This window comes from Scyliorhinus torazame, chromosome 9 (genome assembly GCF_047496885.1).
Source record: "Scyliorhinus torazame isolate Kashiwa2021f chromosome 9, sScyTor2.1, whole genome shotgun sequence".
In the NCBI taxonomy this organism is placed as follows: Eukaryota; Metazoa; Chordata; class Chondrichthyes; order Carcharhiniformes; family Scyliorhinidae; genus Scyliorhinus; species Scyliorhinus torazame.
In genome coordinates, this window is record NC_092715.1 from 242,808,443 (window position 1) to 242,835,960 (window position 27,518).

At 43.0% G+C, this 27,518-nt stretch overlaps 1 protein-coding gene across 5 annotated transcripts in view; it reads right to left on the bottom strand.

Annotated features, from left to right (window-relative positions):
• LOC140429773 (lysine-specific demethylase 4C-like) overlaps positions 1 to 27,518 on the bottom strand; it is a 557,303-nt gene that overhangs the window by 218,844 nt on the left and 310,941 nt on the right. For 4 of the 5 annotated variants that reach the window (XM_072517215.1, XM_072517213.1, XM_072517214.1 and 1 more), the window contains one exon: positions 22,805 to 22,986. The exons of the other annotated variant lie outside the window; for it this stretch is intronic. In XM_072517215.1, coding sequence (XP_072373316.1) covers positions 22,805 to 22,986 — 182 coding nt within the window. The remainder of the gene's footprint in view (positions 1 to 22,804; positions 22,987 to 27,518) is intronic. 5 annotated transcript variants of the gene reach the window in all.

The window sequence follows — 27,518 nt, forward strand, 5'->3', positions numbered from 1 at the left end:
GGTGCAGACTCGATGGGCCGAATGGCCTCCTTCTGCACTGTAAATTCTATGATTCTATGTGTGTGAGTTTTGCGGGGGGGGGGGGGAGCACCGCTAAACACGTTCATATGTTTTGGTCCTGTCCAAAGCTAGAGGATTACTGGAAGGAGGTTTTTCGGGTAATTTCCAAGGTGGTGCACGTGAAACTGGATCCGGGTCCCCTGGAGACCATATTCGGGGTGTCGGACCAGCCAGGGTTGGAAATGGTGCGGAGACAGATATCGTAGCCTTCGCCTCGTTGATTGCCTGAAGGCAGATCCTGTTGGGATGGAGAGCAGCCTCTCCACCCTGTGCCCTAGCGTGGCGGGGAGACCTGTTGGAATTCTTGACTCTTGAGAAGGTTAAGTTTGAACTGAGGGGAAGGACGGAGGGGTTCTACAAGTCATGGGCATTATTCATTATGCACTTTCAAGAACTGGATAACATCGAACATTAGTTGTGGGGGTTGGGTGGGAGGGTTGGGGGGGGGGGGGGGATGTGTGTATTATGGGTGACTATGGGTAATCCCTGATTCCTTTTTGTCATTTGTTTATGTAAACATGCGGGCTAATGTTTGGGGGTTGGTGGGAGGATGGGATCGTTGTTATTGTTGTGGGGATTGACATGTTTGTTGCTGATTATTGTTTATTGTTGGTGGGTGTAAATTTGGGAGAAAATGTGAAAAAGGAGAATAAAAATATTTTTAAAAAAAAAAAAGAAATAATATTGGAACTAAGGGCCAAAATGTTGAATCGAGCTGGATGGAAATAAAAAACAAGGGTAAAAAAATCTTGGTAGGAGTAATTTACAGGCCACCGAGCAATACTTCCAAAGTGGGGCATAGTATAAACTAAGAAATAATGAGGGCTTGTGAGAAGGGCACATCGGTAATCATGGTGATTTTAACATGCATATTGACTTGATGAATCAAATTGGCAAGGGTAGCCTCGAGGGAGATTTCATAGAATGTATGAGGGATTGTTTCTTAGACCAATATGTTCTGGTGCCAAAGAGGGAGCTGGCTATTTTACATTTAGTATTATGTAATGAAGAAGGGTTGATAAATAGCCTTTTCATTAAGGATCCTCTTGGAAAGAGTGATCACAGCATGCTAGAATTTCAAATTCAGATTGAGCGAGCACAGACAGAGGGCTACACTAGAGTTTTAGCGTTGAACACACAATTATACAGGCCTGAGGAAAGAATTGGTCCAAGTAGACTGGGCACAAATAATTGAGGTTAGGACAGTTGAGGAACAATGGTGAATGTTCAGGGAGGTATTAAATACCTCTCAATTAAAGTACATTCCTGAGAGGAAGAGGAATTGTAAAAGGGAGAAAAATGTTCCATGGCTAAACAATGAAGTCAAGGAAGACAAAGGCAAAACTAGGGCATACCATACTGCAAAAGCTAGTGGTAAGCTACAGGATGGGAGAACTTTAAGGTTCAGCAAAAGGCTACTAAAAATAAAATCAAAAGAGCCAAGATGAACTACAAAAGAAAACTAGTAGAAAACATAAACATTGACACCAAAAGCTTCTGTAAATATATAAAGAGGAAGATAATAGCTAAAGTAAATGTTGGCCCTTTAGAGGACGCGAGGTAATAATGGGGAACACACAGGGATGCCGGATGCACTGAACCAATATTTTGTCTCTATCTTCACGGTAGAGGATAATAAAAAAAATGTCCAAAAACTGCAGTTAATGCAGAGGAACTTGGTACAATAATAAACTAACGTTTATTTTCTTTAAGAATAAAGTTTGACTGTTGGGTTATTTTTATACTGAATCACTTGCACTCACACAGACACGATCGCACACACGTTCTTAGCTCATGGACCACTTTAAGCAAATGCCTTTCATGTGGCCATGAGAGTGGGCAAATCAATTATTCAAAATTTAAATTAATTACTAGTTTGAAATGTTTACAAAATCGAGAGTCAGCATGGATTTTTAAAAAGTAAATAGTGTTTAACCAATTTGAGCAAGCTTTTGATTTTTGTTTTTGAGGAAGAGCAAGAGGAATGCGATGGATACAGTGTAAATGATTCATAGAAGGCATCCGAGAAACTATCGCACAAGAGATATTCTCAGAAAATTTCAGACAAATGTTACGTGGAAATGTAGCAGCATGGATAGAAAATTAGCTGATAAGACATGAAACCGAGAGTTAGAGTAAACATGTACTGGGAGATGGGTTAGAAGTGTTTACCTAGTTCTCCATACCTAGGTGATTTGGACTTGGGCAGAGGCAGTAGTTGCTGCTAAAACAAGTGTTAGAGGATTTGGCAAACAGTGAGGGGCTGTAATAGACTTCACGATGGCATAGGTAGTTAGCAGAATGATCAGGCAAGTAAGTGGTAGATGCAAGTTAATATGAAGTGTGTGAGGGAATACATTTTCTGAGATTTTATGCACACTGAAAAGACGTTGATGGTGTGGATGAACAGAGACACCTAGAGGCTCAAATGCATTATTTACCTAAAAGTAGAAAGAAAAAGGCCAAAGGAAAGTTATGAGGACACAGGGTTATAAAATAGCAGCATAGAATGTAACAGTAAAAAGATCAATTCATGTAAAATATTGATTAGATCACCAAAAGAAATTTTGGGTGCCACAATATTGGAAGGGTATGTCATTAAACCATACAATGGAAGCATGAATTTCACTAAAATTATGCCAGGGATAGCAAAATAAAGCAGACACTTGAAGTTATTTGCATTTTGGTACAGAAAATTGATATTTATAGATATTTTAAAATTCTGAAACGTTTTGACAGTGAGAAGGGAAAGATGATGTGCCAGTAATTGGTGGAAAAACAATGACACCTTAACAGTATGCCCCATCATTGATTCAAAACGAAATGCAGCATTATGGCTGTAAAAGAGATAGTCCATCCATTCCAAATGCCCACAAATTGCCAGTCTTATACAGGCTCTTTAGCCTCCCCAAGCTGCCAAAAACTGCCGCCTCGTTGTGAGGCTCCAACTGCCGTTTATTGCAATCATGAATTTGCTTAAAGTTTGACAGGAATTCTTCCCTTCCGCAAGTGTTTAGAGCTGGTAATTCATGATCACAAGTTCCCTGTCAATGGCATGACCTATGCTCCTGACAGGACAGTCAGCCTTGCAAGCCCATTAAGGAGTCTCACCTTCAGCTAGTCATGAATTGTTTCCAGAGATTATTTGCAATTATTTTTATCTGTCTGGGCAATCTTATGTGCCAGCCTTGCATTACATATTTTGGTTGGTGTTGAAATTAAATATTCAAATTTAAATTAGATAGATCTCTTGCTGAAAGTAACATTTTTGGATTTAGAATATGGGTAATTTGAAACATGATACAGAACATGGGAGGAAAAAGGTGACTTTGGACTTGTAGCTCCCAAAGTCTTTTCAGGGGCTTCCTTGTAACGTTTATGTCCTTCATGTCCACTAATTGATTACCGTTTATTAATGTTACATCATGCAACCACCATGACGGCAGAAGGCGATCTAAATGAACTTTGGCATGTTCTTTGACAGAAATTGTTTTCTTCTTCTTGGGCAGTCCCTCGGGGTCGAGGATGACTTGCTTCCAAACTAAAAATTAGTTTTCAATTGACTGAGGAGTCCGATGCAAGACCTACGGTCTCTATCACAGGTGGGGTAGATAGTAGTTGGAGGAGCGAGTGATTGAGGTGTCGGGGTTGCCACACGTTCCTTTCGCTGTCACCCCTTAATGTCAGCTTGCTTTCTGTGAAGAAACGCTTGCCGTTCAGCTGCTCCTTTCTGGATGCTTTTTCTTCTCTTCGGGAGGTCTTAGATCAGGGACTCTCAGGCGTCAGTGGGGATGTTGCACTTTTTCCAAGAGAGTTTTCAGGGTGTCCTCAAAGCATTTCCTCTGCCATCCTTGGGCTTGCTTGTTGTCTTGAAGTTCCAAGTAGAGTGCTTGCTTCAAGAGTCTTGTGTCAGGCATGGGATGATGTGACCCGCCCAGCGGAGTTGATTGAGCGTGCTCAATGCTTCGCTGCTGGGAATGTTGGCCTGAGCCGGAACACTGACACTGGTGTATGACGGGGGCAGGTTGGTAGAGAACCTTTGTTTTACGGAAGTTTAGTGTAAGGTCCCTGCTCTCGTGTGCCTTGGTGAATGTGTTCATGATGATCTGGAGCTCTGCCTCAGTGTGCGCAGGCGCAAGACAGAGGATGGGACGACCTTGGGTCTGGCTTGTCAGCAATGGAGGTTGAAAAGATTTTGATGTTTTACAATTTTCATAGGAACAATGCGCTCAATGCATTTTTCACTGTTCCTGATCATGATGGGCAGGGCCTCTAGTTCTATACTTCATGGATCAAGAATGCTTGTATATTTTGAATGCCTATGTTGACCTGCAGACTTACTCAATTTGCACAGTTAAAATATTCCAAAGAATGTTTGAAAATATTCCTAGATTATCAGTTGGGGGTTGAAACTTCGATAATATAAGATATGCTGATGACAACGTTCTTACTGCCGATTCTGAATAGAAACTGCAAAAGATTTGGATGTTGTAGTAGGTGAAACGGTTGAACATAAATTGTAAGAAAACAAAAATGTCAGCAGTGTCCGAAAAGAAAGTTACACCAGAATGTAAGATGACATTAAAGAATAAAAATTCACACCGGTAGACAACATTTGTTACCTAGGAAGTATGTTAACATCAAACGGAGAGTACAACTAAGAAATACGGCGAAGGATTGGAATGGCCAGGTTCATTTTTAAAAAATGAAAATAATCACCTCAAACTTAGTCAAGAAAATGAAGTTGACAATCCTGGAATGCCAATCCTGGAATACCAGTGTTGACATATTGAAGCAAGTGTTGGACAAGCAGTGAAACAATGCAGAGAAGAATCGTTGCTGCAGACTTTTGGTTTTAGCAGGTAAATAATGAAGATATCTTGGACAGGTCACACTACCGATAAAGAGTGCTAGTAAGAATCAGTAAACATAATCACTCTGCTGACCAAGATCAGGAAACGACAGCTGGAATTTCTTGGGCATGTAAGTAGAAATCATTACTAAAGAAAGTCAGATGGCGATAGGAAAGATTGATGTTGAAAGAGATCGAGGTGGACAGAAAACAAACTTTTTAAAGACCCTCGTAAACTGGATCGATGTACCATCAGCAGAAATGATCCACACCTCCAGTGCAAGATTATAATTGAGGTCCATGGTATCTAACCCCTTTTAGACATCATACCTGAAGAGAGAGATCTTGACCTACATTTATTAACTGCGAAAGAAGCAAAACAACAATTTCCAAACGCAACTGGCTAACAAACTCAAGTCTCGTCTTCTGCTTGTTCTCTACAGATTATTACGTTTCTCTATTTCGCTCACCCACCCCCTCACCTTTTTGCTCCCTCGCTCACCTTCCTTCTCCCCATCTCTCTATTGCTCCCCCTCTCTCTATTGTTCCCCCTCTTTCTATTGCTCCTCCACTCTATTGCTCCCCCTCTCTCTATTTCTCTCCAATTTTCCCCCTTTTTCTTTCTCTTGTGATTAACGTAGGAATTTCAGGTTTATTATATTATAGGTATTTGGTGCAGTAAGTGTTAAAAGCTGTGTGCATGACTGCTGCAGTAGTGTTGTGAAAGAATCCTGGTTTGAAAGGTTTTGGGAGACACAGGTGCAATTAAGACAGTGTAAAAACCTTAAACTAATGGGATACTGTTTGGATTAAGGGGATTCCCTGTGGCGTTAATTAGGTTTCATATTAGTAAGAGTATGTAATTAACAAGAGGAGCCACAGTATCCGGAATGTTGCAGACAAAGCAGTTTTAGTTGAGTTTTAGATTGAGATGTGAACAGAAGTCCAGCATCTGCTCTCACTGCAGTTCAGTTAAAGATATGACGGTAGACCGATTAACAGTTTCTTTCCAAGCAGTTCAGAATTGCGAGATTGGGAGGTGAGCTGAAACAAGCACGGGGCAGCACGGTAGCATTGTGGATAGCACAATTGCTTCACAGCTCCAGGGTCCCAGGTTCGATTCCGGCTTGGGTCACTGTCTGTGCGGAGTCTGCACATCCTCCCCGTGTGTGCGTGGGTTTCCTCCGGGTGCTCCGGTTTCCTCCCACAGTCCAAAGATGTGCAGGTTAGGTGGATTGGCCATGATAAATTGCCCTTGGTGTCCAAAATTGCCCTTGGTGTTGGTTGGGGTTACTGGGTTATGGGGATAGGGTGGAGGTGTTGACCTTGGGTGGGGTGCTCTTTCCAAGAGCCGGTGCAGACTCGATGGGCCGAATGGCCTCCTTCTGCACTGTAAATTCTATGGTAATCTATGAAGCTGAGAAATAGCTTCTGAAGAAACACAGAGTTTCTGCTTGGTTCTGAAAAGATTGAGGTCTTTTCTTTAAAGATCTCTCTTTCTCATATCCAGACATCTCTGTACAGCAGATATTCCCGAGTGCTAATTGTATTTGAAAGTGGATTGAAAGCCGAGATGTTTTTTTTTGTTGTTTGAGTGGGAATAGAGATAGCAGTTTGCGTTATTTTAGTACTGTGTTAGTAATAATGTTTGTTTTAATATATCATGTCCCTATTCTTCGTGAAATCACTCCTGGAGCGAGGCATCCTTTCCTTAGTCTTACAAAATCTTTTTTTAAATTGGGGTTTCTGTCCAGTATCCTTGGCGTCTGGTCCGGGAGCATAATGAAATTGGGTCTCGTTCAGGATCTTAAAGTGTAATTCCTTGTTTTGTTTAGGATTAATTAATTTAAAGACAGGGAGTATGTGGGGAACTGCTGCTTGCTTTCAGGTTTTCACGTTTAAGTAGGGAGTGACTGGAGATGGCTCTTTCAGTTGTAAAAATGTCCCTGGGTGTGGAAGAGGTCACTCAGGTTTGTTTACAAAGGGTGACTAGAACAAAACATTTGGGCTTTGCGGAAAAGCTGCAATGAACTTCATCTGAAGAGGTGAGGAAGGTAAAGATAGTACAAGCAATAGGTTGGCATTTATATTTGCCAGACACAGCCTGAATCATTAGAATTAGCTAGAATTGAATTCCAAATGAAACAACGAGAAATGCAAGCAAAAGAAAGAGAAGCAAAAGAAAAAGAGAAGGATTTTCAAAAGAAAATAGAAATAAGGAAGCTTGATGTAGAAATGTAAAGATTAGAAAGGAAAAGAGAAGCAAAGGAATGAGATTTTGAACTTCGGAAGCTGGAACTGCAAAAAGATCAAAAGAAAATGTTGACGTTAAAGGTGGAAGCTGACGAAAGTCTAGAGGGAGGAGAAACAATTCCTTGTCAAAAGCGTAGTAGGGACATGTTTAAACATATTCAAGCACTACCAAGGTTTGATGAGAAAGATGTGGAAGCTTTTTTTTTAAAATCTCATTTGAGAAAGTGGCCAAGAACTGGCCAAAGGGCATGTGGGTAGCGTTGGTTCAAACAGAGTTGGTTGGTAGAGCTAGTGAAGTGTTTGCATCACTATCAGAGGAGATATCTAGGGATTATGTTGACGTGAGAAAAAACATGTAACAGTGTACTTCAAAGTCAGGGGCGCGACCCGTGGGTGGGTCGCGGGCGGGTGTCGGGAGGGTCGCGGAGTCGTTGTCCGCGGCGCTCCCGATCACGCAAATCCCTGTGCAGCAGCCAGCTTTTCAAAACGCCGGCTGCAAGCAGCCGCGAACATGTTTTTTAAAAAAAATTTGGCCGCATTGCGCATGTGCGCCAATAATCGGGCACACATGCGCAGTGCGGCCGCTATTTTTTTTAAACAGTTGCAGCTTTTTGTTTTACAAGTTCTGTAGTGGTTTTTATTCATTTATTTTATTCATGTAATTTTTATTTTTTTCATTTATTTTATTCATTTTATTTTTTTTGTAAGTCCGGGGGGGTTTTTATTCATTTTTTTCATTTATTTTACTCATTTAAAAAACATTTTTTTTTTTACAAGTTCGGGGGGGGGGGGGGTTTATTTGATACAAGTTTACAGGAAAAAAATTCAGAACTTTGGACAGATGGAGACTCCATACTTTCCAACACCAGAAGGTTTCACTTTCATCCAACAGGTTCCATTGAAGGAGCGTGTACGAGGGCCAAAGGGACCCAAAACCATTTCCTCCATTTTTGTCAGCAGCAAACAAGGTAAGAGAAAATGGTAGGTCGCGCAGGTCAGCTGGCGTGGGTCACGAAGGTCGGCCGGCGTGGGTCGCGAAGGTCGGCCGGGTTGGGTCCCGAAGGTTGGCCGGTGGTAAAAATGGGTCCCCGGAAAAAAAGGTTGAAGAACACTGCCATATTAAGTGCATATGAACTAGCTTACAGACAGAAGTTTAGAAATCTAAGAAAATAACCAAGTCAGACATACATAGAACTTGAAAGAATTAAACAAAAACATTTTGATAGGTGGGTAAGAGCATTAAAAATCGACCAAATCTATGATGCTCCTAGGTAACAATTATCTTGGAAGAATTTAAAAATTCACTTCCCGCAGGAGTGAGAACTCATGTGGAAGATCAAGGGGTTAACATTGCTAGACTGGCAGTAGAAATGGCAGATGATTTTGAATTAGTCCACAAAGCAAAGTCTGGTTTACAACATTAATTTCAATCTGTGATGGGTAGAAACTGGGTAAATGAGAAATTCACAGGTAGTCAAGGCAAAGGAGGTCTAGTTGGAGGTGGTAAGGAGAGTTTGCCTCAGGTTAGAAGTTGGACACCTGAAGTCGCAGTGTTGGTCCTTGAGAGAAATACTGGGAAGACTGACTCATTAAAACAAGATAAGCCAGTGGGTTTTATTAAAGTGGGAAGAAAAACCATTGCTCAAATGGAAGAGGTGCTGCAGATTGTACAGCCTGTTAAGAGGCTGGTGTATAAACAAGTGCGAGAACTTTTTAAAGATTTTATTTGTGGGGGTACGGTTTACTCGTGTGCACAGGTAGAGTAGGTAAACAGATTAAGATCTTAAGCGATACAGGAGCAATTCAGTCCTTAATGGTGAGAGATGAAGGAGCATCGCCAGAAAAAGTGGTAATATGTGGAATTAGTGGTGGGAGGAGTGGTGTGCCACTATGTACGGTGAGGTAAGAGAGACGGGGAAAAGTGAAGTGATGGTTGGAGTAATAGAAAAATTATCTTTTCCAAGAGTACAAATTATACGGAATAATGATATAGCTGAATCACAGGTGGGAGTGATGCCTACTGTAGCTGAAAAGCCAGTGGAAAGTCAAACTGAGGTGTTGCAACAGTCATATCCTGGGGTGTTTCCTGATTGTGTGCTGACAAGCTCACAAAACCACAAGTTGAGACAGAGGAAGAGAACTCAAGGAGTTTGGATAGAGAGGCTGAAGTTCAGTTATCGGAATCCATGCCTGATCAGATAGTTGATAAAGATAAGAGTCGTTGGTCGATGAAGCGGATGGATACCTTTAGTTCAAGAAAGTTGGTTGAATTATGCAAGAAAGATTCAAGATAAAGCAGTTACATCAGAATGCATATCCGGAAATAATGAGTGTAAATGAGAGTGTTACTACATTAGAAATAATGTATTAATGAGAAAATGGAGACCTTTACATTTTCAGGCAGATGAGAAATGGGCAGAAGTTCATTAAGTAGTATTACTGGTGGGTTATAGAAAGGAGGTTTTGTGGGTAACACGTGAGGTTCCAGTAGGGGGTGATTTAGGAGTGAAGAAAGCGCAAGCAAAAGTACGAAAATATTTTTATTGTCCTGGACTGCCGAAGGATGTCGTGGAATTTTGCCATACATGTCACACATGTCAGGTCATAGAGAAACCTCGAGCATTAATCAAATCAGCACTCTTAATATCCATTCCAGCCTTTGAGGAACTTTCTATTAGGGTTCTAATTGATTGCAAGGGACCCCTTCCTAAAACGAAAAGTGGGAATCAGTATTTGTTAACCATAATGATGTGCCTACTAGATTTCCAGAGGCCATTCCATTAGGAAACATTACAGCTAAAAGGGTTGTAGAGGAGTTAACTAAAATGTTTACCAGATATGGAATACCAAAGGAAATCCAGTCAGATCAGGGATCCAATATTATGTCAAAGTTATTCAAGGAAGTTAGGAATAGTTTAGTAATAAATCAACTTAACTCAACTGCATGTAATCCAGAATCACAAGGAGCATTAAAAAGGTGGCATCAAACTTTAAAGACCACATTGAGGGCCTATTGTCAGGATTATCCAGAGGTTTGGGATAAAGAAATTCTATTTGAATTATTTGCAATTCGGGATGCACTAATGAATCAACTAAATTCAGTCCATTCAAATTGAGTTTTGGTCATTCGTTAGGAGGACCACTTAAATTAATCAAGGAGAAAATTGGCGAGTCAGCGTTTAGAGACTATGTTGTTGGATTGTGTGTCAAATTTCAGGGAGAGATTATCGAGGGCTGGTGAGTTGGCTAGAAAGTATTTAAAATTGTCACAACATGTGATGAAAAGGTGGATAAGAAATCAAAAATTCATAGTTTTGTTAGTGGGGATAAAGCATTAATATTGTTACCAATGGTAGGTGAGCCATTAAAAGCAAGATTTAGTGGGGCTTATCAAATTGAAAGGAAATTGAATGAGGTGAATTATTTGATAAGAAGGCCAGACAGAAGGAAAACTCACCGAGTGTGTCATGTCAATATGCTCAAAAGGTATTTTGAGAGAGAAGGAACGAAGGAGTTGGTGTTAGTCATTGTAACTCAGGGAGAAGAGATAAATCCAGATTATTCTCAATGTGACACTCCTCAAATTAGATTGGACAATGAGGAAGTAATAAGAAATTGGGATAAATTACTGAGTTACTTTCCGGAGGAAAATCAAAATGACCTAACAGAGTTATTAGTCATATAGGGCCATATATGGAAATAAATTGTGATGTACAAAAGTAATTATATATGATGTAGAAGTAGGAAATGCTACTCGAATTCAACAACATCCATGAAGGCTCAATCCACTAAAGTTAGTACAGGTACAAAAGGAGATTGCAAGCATGCTTTAGAATATCATCGAAGTGAGTTGCAGCGATTGGAGCTCACACGATGACTGCGTGTGGACTATAGAAAAGTCAAAGCAGTTACAAAGTCAGATTTGTATCCTATTCCTCATTTGGAAGACTGTGTTAAAAAGATGGAAGAACATTTTATTACCAAACTTGACTTACTTAAAGGATACTGGCAAATATTTTATCAGACAGGGCGAGGGAATTTTTGGCTTTTATGGTGCCAAATTGACTGTATCAGTTTAAAGATATGGAGTTTGGAATGAAGAATGTGCCAGCAACATTCCAAAGATTAATCAACAAGGTTATTTCTGGACTAAACAATTGTGCAGAGTACATTGATGACTGATGGTGTTCAGTGAAACGTGGAAGGAACACTTAAAGGAATTATTCGATCAACAACAGGAGGCTGGATTGGTGGTAAACTTGGCTAAAAGTGAATTTGAGATACAATTGAATGAGGTCATTCCCGATGAAATATGAAAACCAAAGCAATTGGGGAGTTTCCAATACCATCAACGAGGAGAGAAGTTCTGAATTTCTGGGCATGAGTGGTTTCTCTCGGAATTTCATGCCAAATTTTAACAGTGGTTGCTCCACTGACTGAACTTCTGAAAAAAAAAAACGGAATTTCAGTGGACGTCAGAATGTCATGAGGCAATCGGAAAATCTCTGCACGTGATTACTGATTCTTATCACTACTTTGAAATGTGAGAAGACTGGAATGTTCGAAGGTGGAAAAGAAAGACTGAAATGGGCTGTACTCATGTTTACATTTATATGCTTAAATGTTATATGATATGTTTGAGTATTAGTTGTGTTCAGTAATGAGAAATGTTTAGAGTTGAAAGGCTTTGAAAAATGAAGCCACCTGTTCATATTGCTGGCTCATTATTTTTGAGGGAGGGTGGCGTATGACATAGAAACGTAGAAACATAGAAAATAGGTGGAATAGGCCATTCGGCCCCGAGAGCCTGCACCACCGTTCAATATGATCATGACGGATCATGCAAATTCAGTATCCCACCATGCAAATTCAGTATCCCACTCCCGCTTTCTCTCCATACCACTTGATCCCTTTAGCTGCAAGAGCCACGTCCAGCTCCCTCTTGAACATATCCAACAAACTGGCCCCAACAGCTTTCTGTGGCAGAGAACTCTACAAACTCTCTGAGAGAAGTAGTTCTTCCTCACTTCAGTTCGGAATGGCTTTCTCCTTGTTCTTAGGCTGTGACCCCTAGTTCTGGACGTCCCTATCGGGAACATTCTTCCTGCATCTAGCCTGTTCAGTCCCATCAGGATTTATGTTTCTCTGTTTCTTCTAAACTCTAGTGAGTACACGTACAGTCGATCCAGTCTTTCTTCATGTCAGTCCTGCCACCCTGGGAATTAGTCTGGTGAACCTTCGCTGGACACCCTCAATAGCAAGAATGTCCTTTCTCAAACTAGGAGACCAAAACTGCACACAATACTCAAGGTGCGGCCTTAGCAAGGCCCTGTATAACTGCAGCAAGACATCCCTACTCCTATACTCAATTCCTTTTGTTATAAAGGCCAGCATGCCATTAGCTTTCCTCACCGCCTGCTGTACCTGCACGCCAACTTTCAGCGACTGTTCCACCATGGCACCCAGGTCTCACTGTACTTCCCCTTTTCCTAAACTGTCACCATTCAAATAATCAGCCTTCCCGTTTTTGCCACCAAAGTGGATAACCTCACATTTACCCACATTATATTGCATTTGTTAAGTAATTGCCCACTCAGCCAGCCTGTCCAAGATTCTTTGCATCCTCCTCACAACAAACACGGCCACCCAGCTTAGTTCTGACTGCAAATTTGTAGATATTGCATGCAATTCCGTCATCCAAATCTTTAATGTAAATTGTGAACAGCTGGGTCCCAGCACTGAACCTTGCGTACCCCACTAGTCACTGCCTGCCACTTTGAAAGGACACATTTACTCCGATTCTCTGCTTCCTGTCTGCCAACCAGTTCTCGATCCACGACAATACATTATCCCCAATAGCATGAGGTATCCTTTCCTCAGTTTTACAAAATTAAAATTAAATATTGGGGTATGTTTTTTGAGGGCCCCGAAGAATCCAGCACGAGTTGAAGGATAGAAAGAAATAACATTTATTTACAATAACATATATACACAACAGCAGCAGCAACTCCTTTGCTGCTCACTCTCCTCTAGCCGGTTCCAAACTGGCCAACTTTATTTATGCAGGGAATCTGCTAATAATTTCTCTGCCCCCCTCATTGGGGAGGCTCATACTCCCAAAGGATTGTGGGATTGCCATTAGTCCCCAGCCAGTGGTAAGCAGGCAGGTTATAACATCCCTCCCCCCCAAAGTCCAAAGAATCCACCGAAGACCTTGGCAAAGGAGGATGTCGGACTCGTTTTGCCGCAGGCCGGACACCATTTGCACGAGGCGCTGGATCGGGCGGCATGTAACGAGACGGAGAATGGCACTTCTGTGATGAACGGCGTAACGGTTGTACATTCACGGCCCGTGGGCCCGAGGATTCCCCCTCTGAGGCGTCCTGCGTCTCCATCTCAGAGTCTGCTGCCTCCGTCATCTCGGCGTCTCTATCTCCACGCGGTTCTGCAACGACCTGCGCAGGCTTTGAGTGCGGCACCAGAGGAAGATTGTGAGGAATACTTTCCACTGTGTCTGGTCTCTGTGGCTGGAGAAATGAGCTCAGGGGGCGAGGAATCTTTGGAAGGGATGGTCTTCTGGACCAAACGTAGTCTACATGCTTGCGCTGGAGACGACCCTGGGCTTGCACCTGGTAAGAGAGAGGGCCCGTTTGGCAAAAGATTACGCCAGGGACCCACTGGGCAGAACCAGCAAAATTCCGAACGAACACTGGGTCACCGGGCGCAAACTGCTGGATCGGCCGATGCCGAGAAAAACCATGTCCCTGCCGTTCTGGTGTGCGGCGTACTTTTGCGCCAATGTCCGGGAAAACCATGCTACGGCAGGTGCAATGTCTCCGGCCCATTAGGAGTTCCGCGGGAGCTACCCCAGTCATTGCATGTGGGGTGGTCCTATATGAAAACAAAAAACGAGCCAGTCGCGTGTCCATAGACCCGTAAGACTGCTTCTTTAGGCCTCGTTTGAATGTCTGCACTGCGCGCTCCGCCAACCCATTTGAAGCTGGGTGGTATGGGGCAGTGCGGATATGGCGTATGCCGTTCACCTTCATGAACTTCGCAAACACCTCACTTGTGAACGGAGTGCTGTTGTCCGTGACCAGCACCTCGGGGAGGCTATGCGTAATGAAAGACAAACGCATCTTCTCAATTGTTGCACAGGACATTGTGCCTAGCATCTTATGCACCTCTAACCATTTAGACTGGGCATCGATGAATAGAAGGAACATGGATCCTTGAAAAGGGCCGGCGAAATCCACATGCAAGCACGCCCAAGGCCGCCCTGGCCATTCCCAGTGATGTAGGGGCGCGGCCGACGGAAGCTTCTGATGCTCCTGGCAAATGGAGCCGTTTTGGGCCACCTTCTCAATGTCGGTGTCGAGGTCTGGCCACCAGACATAACTCCAGGCCAACATTTTCATTTTGGTCACACCTTGATGCCCATTGTGCAAGTCTCTTAGTATCAGCTCCTGTCCATTTTCCAGGACAATCACACGCATCCTCCACAAGAGGATACCGTCTTCCATGCTAAGTTCTGACAGCTTGGAGGAAAATGCTCGCAACTCGCCTAGGAGCTGTCTATGCTGCCCACCATACAGGACTATGTGCCGAACCTTTGACAGGACTAGCTCCGTCTGGGTCCACTCACGGATCTGTGATGCCGTGACTGGCAAGGTGTCCATAAAATCAAGGGTTGCAACCACCTCACCGGTCGTGGGGGTCGACATGGGGCCGGTCGATAAAGGCAATCGGCTCAGTGCTATCTGGGTTCCTGGTTTGTGCTCCAGAGAATACTCGTAGGCAGCGAGCAACAAAGCCCAGTACTGGATCCGTGCGGAAGCAATGGGCGGTATTGGCTTATCCTCTCTGAAAAGTCCCAGCAGAGGCTTATGATCAGTCACGATTGTGAAGTGGCGGCCATACACGTACTGGTGGAAACGTTTCACCGCAAAGACCACTGCCAGGCCTCCTTCTCGATCTGCGCGTACTTTTTTTCCGCTGCAGTCAATGTGCGGGAGGTGAATGTGCGGGAGGCGAAAGCTATCGGCCGCTCGGCCCCGTTCTCCATCTTGTGGGGCAGGACGGCCCCAATACCATACAGGGATGCATCACATGTGATGAGTAATGGCTTTCCAGGATCATAGTGGGTTAGTAACCCAGACAACGACATTTGTTGTTTTACCCGCCGGTAAGCGGTTTCTTGCGGCTGACCCCAAACCCAGGTGTGATTCTTCTTTAGCAGAAGGTGCAACGAGGCCAGCGTAGTTGCCAGATTGGGGAGGAACTTCCCGTAATAGTTTACGAGGCCGAGAAAAGAACGAAGATGCGAAGTGTCAGTCGGGGTGGGGGCCTGTTGAATTGCGCGCACCTTCTCTGCGACGGGGTACAAACCTTTGCGGTCAACCCGATAACCCAGGTAGACTACTTCCTTCGCCTGAAAGACGCACTTTGTGTGACATAAACGGACTCCAGCCTCCGAAAAGCGTCTGAGGACAGCCTCCAACTTTTCCAAATGTTCCTGTTCCGACCTCACTGTAATAAAATGTCGTCCAAGTAGACAGCGACACGCGGTAAACCTCTCAAAATGCCCTCCATGACACGTTGAAAAATAGCGCAGGCAGAGGATACGCCAAAGAGCAACCGTGTATATTCATACAGGCCCCGGTGTGTATTAATCGTTACATATGGCTAGGAGGCAGAGTTCAGCTCCAACTGCAGGTAGGCGTGACTCATATCTAATTTCATGAACGAGAGTCCGCCTGCAAGCTTCGCGTAGAGATCCTCTATACGAGGCATTGGATATCAGTCAAGTCGGGAAGCCGTATTCACTAAGTTTATAGTCGCCGCACAAGTGAACTGTGGCATCTGGCTTCATTACAGGTACAATTGGTGCTGCACAGTCAGCGAAACGGACTGGCCTGATAATACCCAAAGTCTCCAAACTAGTGAGCTCCCCTTCTACCTTCTCGAGCAAGGCGTAAGGCACCGGGCCGGTCCGGAAATAGCGCGGCGTGGCTCCTGGTTCGACTTGGATACGGGCTACGGCCCCTTTCATTTTCCCCAAACCGGGCTGAAATACATCTGGGTACTGTCTTAGCACCTCAGTCAACCCTTCAGAAACTTTTTGGAGGATGTGCTGTGACTGCAGCTGCAAATGGCGCAACTAGTCCTGACCCAACAGGCTGGGCCCGTGGCCGCTAACAACGATAAGTGGGAAACGCCCCACCTGGCATCTATAAACATATAGGGGTCATCGTAGTTCCTGCAATGTTCAATGGTTCCCCCGTGTAGGTGGCCAACCTGGCCTGTGTTCTCGGTTAATGTAAGGGTGTGTGTACCCTGCTTGATGCGGTCGAATGTCTTCTGAGCAATCACGGAGACCGCGGTGCCAGTGTCCAACTCCATCTCAAGCGGGTGACCATTGACCAGTACTGTCACCTTAATGGGGCCACATGGGGAGCTACCACACAATGCAGCTGCAGGCAGTCATCCTCTGTCTCCACGTCATCGGGAGTAGTTGCCGCAGGTTCATCCAAATGGAAGGTACGGCCCCTGGGCTGGCCCCAGTTTCGGTCGGAACAGCGGCGCCTCTGGCGCCCGCAGGACCGGCGTCCGCGACGGGGTCGGCGCCCACAAGTCTGACACGGACATGGCTCCTCATCCATTGGTTCTGGGGAAGGCTCCTTTCGAGGAGGAATGTCCGATGGCCACTGGCCTCGATCCGGACGTCGCCTCGCTCAAGGTAACGCGGGGGTGCGGGGAGACGCTTTCGGACAGAAAGGGTTGCGCCCCAAGGCATGCACCTCCAATCCCTGTAGCTCCTGCACTCCCCGTTCTGCGCTTTCTCGGGACAATACTATTTGAATGGCCTGTTGAAAAGTCAATGTTGGCTCAGCTAACAACTTTCTCTGGGTGGCCGCATTGTTAATACCGCAAACCAAACGGTCGCGTAACATTTCTGACAAGGTCTCACCATAGTCACAGTACTCCGCAATTCTGCGTAGCCTGGATAGAAACTCGGCAAGGGATTCTCCTGGGGTCCTCTAAGCGACATTAAACCGGTAATGCTGGACTATCGTGGACGGGGTTGGGTTAAAATGTTGCCCACTAAGTTCACAAGTTCATCAAACGTTTTGGTGTCCGGCGCAGCTGGGTACGTAAGGCACCTAATCACCCCAAACGTATGCGGGCCGCAGGCGGTGAGCAATATGACCACCTGGCGCTCGTTTTTGGTGATGTTGTTTGACCGGAAATAGTAACTCATCCGTTGTGCGTACTGGTTCCAGCTTTCCAGCGCAGCGTCAAAAACATCCAAACGTCCATACAGAGACATGGTGTAATAGAAAACAACTTCCAACCTGTATCCAACAAAAATCCAGGGAGGTGGCTTCAGCAGTGTAGACAGCTATTCACTTTAACCCTCGTCGCCAGCTTTGTGAGGGCCACGAAGAATCCAGCACGAGTTGAAGGATAGAAAGAATTAACATCTATTTACAATAACATATATATACAACAGCAGCAACAACTCCTTTGCTGCTCACTCTCCTCTAGCCGGTCCAAAACTGGCCAACTTTATTTATGCAGGGAATTTGCTAATGATTTTTCCATTGGGGAAGCACATACTCCCAAAGGATTGTGGGATTGCTATTAGTCCCCAGCCAGTGGTAAGCAGACAGGTTATAACAGTATGGTCCAGGATCATAATACTCTCTCTCCATTTTGCTTTGTCTCTCTCCATTTCCCTTTCTCTCTCTCAATTTTGCTTCAATCTTCCCATTTCCATCCCAACTGTTCACATTTCTCTACATTTTCTTTCAATGAATCAGGAGATGATTGATGTTCTAGATGCAACAATGACATCAGTGCATCGTTATCTTTACGACGTTCCAGTAATTTGTGGCACAAATACGATAGATGAGAATGATTAGGTTAAAAAGTCCAAAAATGCACCTTCAGATATGGCATTGCAATGGTTTATGGCCCTAGTTCCTCTGCATGGACAGTTGATGATGAAGGATGAACAATTTCAAATCATCACTTAAGAAAGCAGCAAGAGAGATTAGAAGAGGGTTGAAATGAGAAATGAGGGGGTTACTGGACCATGGGTTGCTTTATCACAGAGTGGTTGAAGTGGAAATCCTTGCATCCCTTAAGAAAATGCAAGTTAACTATTTGAGGCAGACAAAGATATTGGTTTATGGATAAAGAGCAAATTGGCAGTATTAATTCTAAACTTCCCCACAAAATGGCTGCTGAAACGCAATGAGTCAAATCACAGAATTATAGGAACACATAGCACAGGGGGTCATTCAGCCAATCATGCCTGGGTTGGATTTCATCCCACACCCATTGCTACTGGTTTGCAACCTGAAAAAAGTTCATCATCCTTAAGTCCCTGTCTAACTTCATCGTAAACTTATTCATGCAATCAGCTTCTGCCACCTTTTCAGGTAGAACATTCCAGATGTTGATTTCACTGAAAAATATTATCGTCTCTCACCTGGATCTCATGCCAATTACATTAAATCCAATAGTGACCTTATCAGTAGGGAGAATAATTTTTCATTATCTTCTCTGTCAAGACACCTCTTAAACTTTTCTGTTATAAGACTAGTAGTCCTACTTTTCCAACCTCTCCTCATAACTGAATCCTCTCATCCCTGGTAACGTTCTGCTAAACCTCTTCGGTCCCCTTCGAAGGCCTTAACATTTTTCCTAAGATATAGTGCCGAACATTTTCCACAGTACTCCAAATGAGGCCAATCCAAAAGGTTTAGAAAGTTCTAGCATAAAACCTACTTGCTTCTAGGCTTTTGCATCTATTTTTAAATCCACCTAACCCATATGGTTTTTTAAAACTACTTTCTGAACTTTCCCTTTCACCTTTCAGGATTTGTTTAGTTGCACACAAAGGTCTCTCTATTAATCTGCACTTCTCAAAATTGCATCATGTACTGGTATTCCACAAATGCCACTAAATGGCATGACTTCACACTTCTGCTCTGCTTCTTTTCATTTCACCATCCTGTCTATTTCATTCTAACCACCATCCATTATGTCTTGTATAAAGTGCAAATTTTATAACATAGATCATTGCACCTGAAGCTAGGTCATTTATAAAAAATGAAATGAGTAATTGACCCAAACATAATTGTTGGGGAGCACCTCTACAAACGACTTCCCAATCTTCAAAGCACTTTCCACTTAATTCCAGCCTTCCAGCTTCTTAACAAGCTTCATCGAAGGCACTTTGTTAAAAACCTTCCAAATATCCATACACACATGTACAGCACTGTTACCTCATTAAAGAAATCAATCTAGTTAATCATGATTACCAAATCCCCACTGATTCGCCCATTCTCCATGATAATAGTTTCCAATAATCTATCGATGTTAGGCTTGGTGACTGCAGTTTCCCAGTTTATCTCCTTGGGTTTTTAAAAAAACTTTATGTTGGCATCCTGTAAAGGCGGCTGTGTGCGCATAGTGCCCGGGGAAAGGTTAATAGAGGCAGCTTATCTATATAACTGAGAGATAAAAATGTTTGATTCATATAATTATAATGAGAAGTTATGGTAAGTTTGGATATACAAATAAATAGATTGGATTTAAAATCTGCATTATGAGATAAGTAGGGAAGATGTTTAGCTGGTGGCTGTGTGTGGGGCAAGTGTCTTGAGACCAGATCGGTGTTGGGAAGGTGTGAAAGTTGTGAATTTGAAGCAGCCATCCAGTCAAGCCAAAAACGTTTTTTTTTTCAGAAATGCTTTAGGATTTCCACATCAGAGTGGAAGTGTCTGAGGAGTCGTGTGGTATACCTTTATTAATGTGACAGCAGTTCTTTGTCATTGGTAATATTACTGGATTTTAAAAGTTAAAAATCTATAAGGGAGTTGTTACCAAGCAGATCATTTTCCTGTGTCCTCTGATCAAGAGGATTTTTTGGTGGTTATTCTGAAAGACTATTTTAACTGTAACGTTAATATTATGTGAATTTTTTTTTCTTGTTAAGAAATCTTTTATTTTTTTAAATCCTAAGGAGTTACTGGAATTCTATGCTTCTGAGGTCAGTCGCCTTTCATCCTCATTTTCAAAATACAAAAGGTTTATGATCAATAAGCCAGGCTTCCCTGTGGGGTGTGATTTGCTGAGTAATCTGTTGTGTCAGTAACACCCTCCCTTTTCTTGAAAAGTGGTACAACTTTAAAAATCTTCCAGTCCTCTGGCACTGCTCCCGGATCCAATGAAGATTCAAAGATTGTGACCGCTGCCTCTGCTGTTCTCACTTTTGCTTCTTTCAGTAACTTTATCTGGACCAGCCGACCAGGGGCTGGTTTAGCACAGTGGGCTAAATAGCTGGCTTGTAATGCAGAACAAGGCCAGCAGCACATGTTTAATTCCCGTACCGGTCTCCCTGAACAGGCGGCGGAATGTGGCGACTAGGGGCTTTTCACAGTAACTTAATTGAAGCCTACTTGTGACAATGAGTGATTATTATTATTATTCTCAGTAATGCTTTTTTTTAGTAGGTCTTTTCTATCCATTATTATCCTACTCATATCATCCCTCTGATCTTTTATTGTAGCCATCATATCATCTGCTTTCTTTGCGAGGACCCGTACAAAGTGCTCATTTAATTCTGTGCCATGTACTCTGCATTTCCATTGGGTCCTTAATAAGCACAACGTTTCCCTAGCAAACCGCTTACACCAGATGGGTTTAGAAATGTTTGAGGGTTCAGTTCCCTCAAACCCTCAGAAGAGGGTTAGTCTTTTCTTGTAACTTCCCCTTGCTTCCTGAGTTAACTTCTTTTAGTTCCCTCCTGTCTTTCCTAAGGTCTTGAATCTTTCGCCTGTCATTTGTCATAAACCTCCTTTGTCATCCAGGGCACATCAGCTTCAGGTGCCCTACTTGTTCACTTCAAAGGAAGATGCCTCATTTCTACTTGAACTCTCTCTTTTGCTAAATGCCCTGGATTGCTCCCTTATTGCTCTACCATGTCTTTTCCAATCTATCTGCACATGGTCCCTTTTTAAATCACTGAAATTAGCTCTTCCCCAGTTATGCATTTTTATCTTTGATATTTTCTGGCCTTTTTCCATAACTGAATTATGCTGTGGTCACTGTCAGCGAGATGATCTATTAGTGTAACACGTAGAAATTGCACAACTTCATTTTCCAGAGCCAGAGCTAACATTGCTTCCTCCCTTGCTGAGAGACATATTGACCCATGTATATCAGAAATTATTCTCCTTCCCTGCTCTTAACACTGTTTCTTGCCACGTGCAGATGAGAGTAATTAAAGCCCCCTAATAATGATCTATTTTTGTTACAGGCCTTTGAAATTTGCTCATCTGTCTCCTTCTCACTGCTTTTATATATATATTATATATGTAAATAGATATAGAAAAAAACACACGCAGCAATGTAGCATCTCCACTTCTGTTCCTTCGCTCAAATCAAAAAGATTTGGGTCATAGAAGCAGCAAGTGTATCATTGGTATTTAAAACGGCTTCACCATCCTTAGTAAATACTTGCGCGTAGCCTCCTCATTTTCCTTCATCATTTCAGAATACTCAGTAACCCGGAATAATGCAAATCCATTCCTGGTTTTGTTTGAGCCATATCTCTGTTCAGGCAACTATGTCATAGTCCCATCTGGCAACCCATGCCTACAGTTCACCAACCTTATTGGTTACACTATGGACATTGACATGCATACAATGTATTGGCTCCTGTTTTTCCGTAAACCTCTATCGCCACATGTTCCTGTCGGCAAACAGATAAATCAATCAGTTCAAAATTATGATCTGAAAGATTCTTAATTTATTGGATCTTGTTAATTCACTTAATACTCAAATACATGGTGCAAATACACAGATCAGTCGATATCTGTAAAGAGAGCAGATTCACATATGTAACTCTTCTTAGACCTTAAATATTCCATTAGACTTATATAACTTGGTGCACTTTAGATAGAGAGAAAATAATTGATGAAAAATGCTTAGTCTAAAATTTTGAGCGTGATTTAATACAACCAAGTTAAGTATCACAGAATGTGTGGTTCCATAAATTTTTAGAAATTCCTAATTCAGACCAGTAACTTTTTTAAAAATGATTTCACTATTGAATGCTATGGGTAGTCAGCAGTTTGCTGAAACTGTTCAATTTCTCTTTCCTCAATCAGGCTCAAACACTCACTGGTTTGAGAGACTAAATAGGGAAGATCATGGATCGGCATGGTACTGTATCATGCAACATCGTATTTACAAGCACAGGAACATATCTTTCCACCTGAAAGGTCAATGTCAGTGCTTATCCTCCACACAAGCCACCTCCGACCCTCTTTATCTGAATTCACAATCCTTCCATTTCTTTCTTCTTCATGTGATCATCTAGCTTCCCTTTAAATGCACCTATGCCGGCTGCCTCAACCACTTCTTGTAGTAGCGAATTCCACATTCTCACCGCTCCCTTGAACGCCCTAACTTTTGCCTTTATCCCACAAAACTAACTCGTGCCTCTGAGCTAAAAGTCCATGATCAAATATGGAAAAAAATATTTTGAACATGTGAAAACTGTTCAGATTCATCATCGTACTATTTTTTATTTAGCCCTTTGAGTATAAAGTAACAAATTACCTGGTAATAAGGAAAGAAAAGTGAGCAAATGGCACAATATGGTTCCATTTTTGAGGTTTCTTCATTATACTCCTTCTCTGCTTGAAAATTGTGCGGTTTATTCTGCCAGAGTTGGATAAGAGGCTTGGCCCAAGGCTGAGTTTCATTTACCTCTTCTTCATTGGATGTGGAATCAACCAATTCTACAAAACAAAATTATTCTACTTTTACTCTTTGATTTCCACAAAAATCAATTAAGTTGCAACATTGACATTTTCCCTTTCTAACAGTACTGTATTAGGATTAATGCAATTGCTAGGTAGGGAAGAATTAGCCTGCAAAAAAGTTACAGCACTATGTTCTATTCCTATTTAATACTATTGTAACTTCTCATTAGTGTTATGGGCCAGGGTTTAAAAACTCCAAAGTATATTATGGAGTTCACCTGACTGAGAACGTTTTGTTGAATTTGGCTAGGATGAGCACAAGAGCCTGCCTTTCAGATGTTATTCAGCAGACCTCTTAGGCGCTTTTAATCAACAAAACAAGCTTTATTCTAAGAATTTAGTTAACATTTGTATAAACACACACAAGAATTCTTTTATCAATTATGAACATAAAGACCCCACACAGCTACAGTAATCTATGTATAACCCTTAATGAATTCTCCCTTAACTGTTCCAACTCAATAACAAAATCCAATAAAACTAGAAACCTATTTTCAACGGCGTGGCCCAGCACCCGGCATTCTCACTTGTATAGGACTGTTGTTATTGATAATCTGTTCCCCTTTTCAAACAGCAGATTTGAATTCTTTTCAGAAAACAATTATCTCTTTTAAGTTATCAAGCAGTCTGGAACTTTTAAAATGAAGATAGAGAGGCAGGCCAAAAAACATCTGCTTTCTGTCCGAGTCCACAGCAGCCAAATATGAAAGTGAAACCAAAAAACTCACAACCACAACTCAGCTCCACCCACACAAATGACATCACTGAAGCCATTTGATAAGACAAAAACCTTTCTTAAAGGGACACTCCCATGACATTAGAGTGCAAGATATATGTTTGTCTTAACTAGTATACTTCACCTTCAAATTATGTTAATCCCACAGTAGCCATTTTAGTACATAAAGCTTCAGCAACACAACTCAGACTATACTAATTGTGGGGTGGACTGTTTGGAAAGAAACAGTAGAACAGTAAATGTAAAATTAGGCTGCCCTTTTTCCCCAGAGATGTAAAACAACTCTAGATTCTGGTCAACATAAATAGCAGCATAATACAGGAGAAGATATAAAACATAAAAGACATCCGCAGCCCACGGTTCTGAGGACCAATCAGCTTTATCTGTGCAGGAAAAGTTAACCCGAACAAATTAGATTTTGAATTATTTACCACCGTTTTAAGCTCTGGTACTTTAACTGATCCATTCTGGATGCAGATTTAAATGCTAAAAATACTTAAACGGTAAATATATTTTATTTAAGGCAATACTATTTCACCAGATTTACAATCATATAAATGCATAGTTAAGCTCCCATGGCATTCCTCACAGGCAAAGAAATTTCAGAATTGTACAATATGAAAATAAACTTTTTAACCCTTATTTTTGCATTTTATTTACTTTCTCAGATGTATTTTTTTTTTATTGATTCCAGGGATGTGGGCTTCACTGGCTCGGCCAACATTTATTGTCCACCCCAAGTTTCCCTACTAGTGGTGGTGTTGAGCTGCCTTCTTGAACTGCCGTCGTCCATGTGGTGTAGGTATATAACACACACACTCCCTAGGGAGCGAGTTCCAGGATTTTTAACTCAGTGGCAGTGAACGAACAGCAATATATTTCCAAGTCAGGATTGGTGAGTGGCTTGAAGGGGAACTTCCAGGAGTGTTGATTCCATGTATCTGCTGCTATTTTCATTCTAGATGGCAGTGCTTTTGGATTTGGAAGGTGCTGATGAGTCTTGGTGAATTCCTGCAGTGCAACTTGTAGAAGGTACACACGGCTGCCATCATTTTGTTGGTGGTTGAAGGAGGGAATGTTTGTGGATAGGGTGCCAATCAATTGGGCTGCTTTGATTTGGATGGGGTCAAGTTTCTTGCATGCTGTTGGAGCCGTACTCTTCCAGGAAAGTGGAGAGTATTCCACCACACTCCTGAATTGTGCTTTGTAGATGGTGGACAGGCTTTGTGGGGTCAAATGAGTTACTTGCCACAGGATCCCAAGCTTTTGACCTGCTCTTGAAGCCATAGTATTAATATGGCTAGTCCAGTTCAGTTTGTCGTCAATGGTTACCCCCAGGATGTTGGCAGTAGGTGGTAACCTCCAGGATGTTGAAATTGGGGATTCAGCAATGGGAAAGCCTGTGGATATCAAGGGGCCAAGAGGTAGATTCTCTCTTGACGAAGGTGGTTGTTGCTTGGCCCTTGTATGGTGCAATATTACTTGCCACTTGTCAGCCCAGGCCGTGATATTGCCCAGTAAGAACTGCTTCTGTATCTGAGGAGTACCAAATGGTGAACATTGTGTAAATATCAGTGAACTTCTGACCTTATGATGGAAGGAAGGTCATTGATGAAGCAACTGAAGATGGTTGGGCCCCGGATACTACCGAGGAATCTTACAGTGATGTCCTGGAGTGAAGATGATTAACGTCCAACAACCACACAATCACCTTCCTCTGTGCTAGGTATGACTCCAAGCAGCAGAGAGTTTCCCCCCTGAATTCCACTGACTCCAGTTTTGCTTGGGTTTCTTTATGCCAAACGCAGTCAAATGTGGCCTTAATGTGAAGGGCAGTCACTCTCAGTTTGATTACCTCTTCCATCACTTTACTGATGATCGAGACTAGACTGATGGAACGGTAATTGGCTGTGTTGGATTTGTCCTGCTTTTTGTGTACAAGATATACCTGGGCAATCTTCCACATTACTAGGTAGATGTCAGTGTTGTAGCTGTACCGGAACAGCTTGGCTAGTTGTGCAGCAAGTTCCAGAGCAAGTCTTCAGCACCAATGCCAGAATATTGTCAGGGCCCATGACCTTTGCAGTAACCAGTGCCTACAACATTTCTTAATATCATGTGGAGTGAACCAAATTAGCTGAAGACTAGCATATGTGATGCTCGGGACCTCTGGAGGAGGCCGAGATGGAGCAGCCACTCGGCATTTCTGGCTAAAGATTATAGAAAATGCTATAGCCTTGTCTTTTGCACTGATTTGCTATCCGCCCCCAACCAGATTGACACCTCATTTTTAGGTATGTCTGGTATTGCTCTTGGCATAACCTCCTCTACTCTTCATTGAACCAGGGTTGATCCCCTGACTTGGTGGCAATGGTATCTCTAATCTAATGCTGGCTCTGCATGCAGCCCAACTATTCTATTTGCTCTCCCAGTGTAGGTTTGTCCAGCATTGGGATAGCAGAATCCAACCCAAGAAATCATAGTACTGGAAATTAAATTGCCATGTTTAAATTAATTTCATACAACAGAACAGGTAAACTTGAAAGCACAGCAAAAATCAAAGGATGTAAGGAATTCTATACAGCTAATGCTGCCTTAACTTATTCTGTTAGCACACGATTTTGGTACATAAGCAACATCACTGGGCTAATGCACAAATATTAGTAGTAAACAAATCTTTGATTATGCTCTACATACACCCCTGACATCTACATATTGCAATTGATCGAATTGCACAGACTAATAACTATTTCCATAAGTAACTCTGGATTCTCATGAAGACTCAATCTGTTTAAGTCATGAAAGTGTTAATGTCTCAACCACTAGGCGTGCTGTTCACTGGTTCAGGTAAACACCAAAGTTAAACACAAAGGGCAAGATCTACCGGCCACGTTGTCGTTGAATGGGAGTTCAACATGACTGGTAGATCCCGGCAGCTACTACGCCTCGCAGGATCTACCCAAGTCCCACGAGATGTCAAGATCAGGAACCCACCCACAATGGGTGTGAACAATCTACTCAGACCTACTCACCTGGGATCTACCGGTCTCCCGGCATCTAATGGCCTCCCCAGGGAATCCCCAGCTGGGTGCCACTCAATACTGGTCCACACAAACGTGGATCAGGTGGAACGGCATCTGGGGGAGTCTCACTGGCAATCAGAGGCGCTGGGTGATCAGGGATAGGGCAGGGTGGCCCCCTGGTCTCCCCCTGGAACGTGGGCATCTTGGCATGGCCCAGCTGACATTTTGGTACTGCCACCCTGGCACTGTCAAGGTGCCCAGGTGGCACAGAGCACTGCCAGGGTGCCAGTGTAAGGGTGCCTGGGTGGCACTGCCAAGGGTCAGTGTCCGAGTTGATGCCCATGAAAGGAGGGCAAAAGGGGAGTTATGGAGGTTGAGTGGGTGCAGGGCAGGTAAGAATGGGCCTCTGGGGGCAGTGACAGGTGGGGGTCCTGAAAGGGGCTGGGGGTGCTTGTAAATAGGGTGTCCTCACTTTGAAGGGGTGCGTGGTGACGTTGCTCATGGGCGGGGAGTATGGGGGACCCACAAGCTCACTTCGAGATCGGGGCACCCTTTCAAAATGGCGGCCTGGTCTCTGAGGAGCCGGTCTGGCCAGCAATTCAGCCCCCCAGTGATGAAAATAATGTTAAGTGTGGGCTAAACCGGTGAGAAACTCCCCAGAGCCCAAAAACTGACTAAAAATGTGGTCAGATAGCGGTGGGGAAATCGTCAGGAGAGTCGGGAAGAAACTCCCAGCAAAACCTACCACA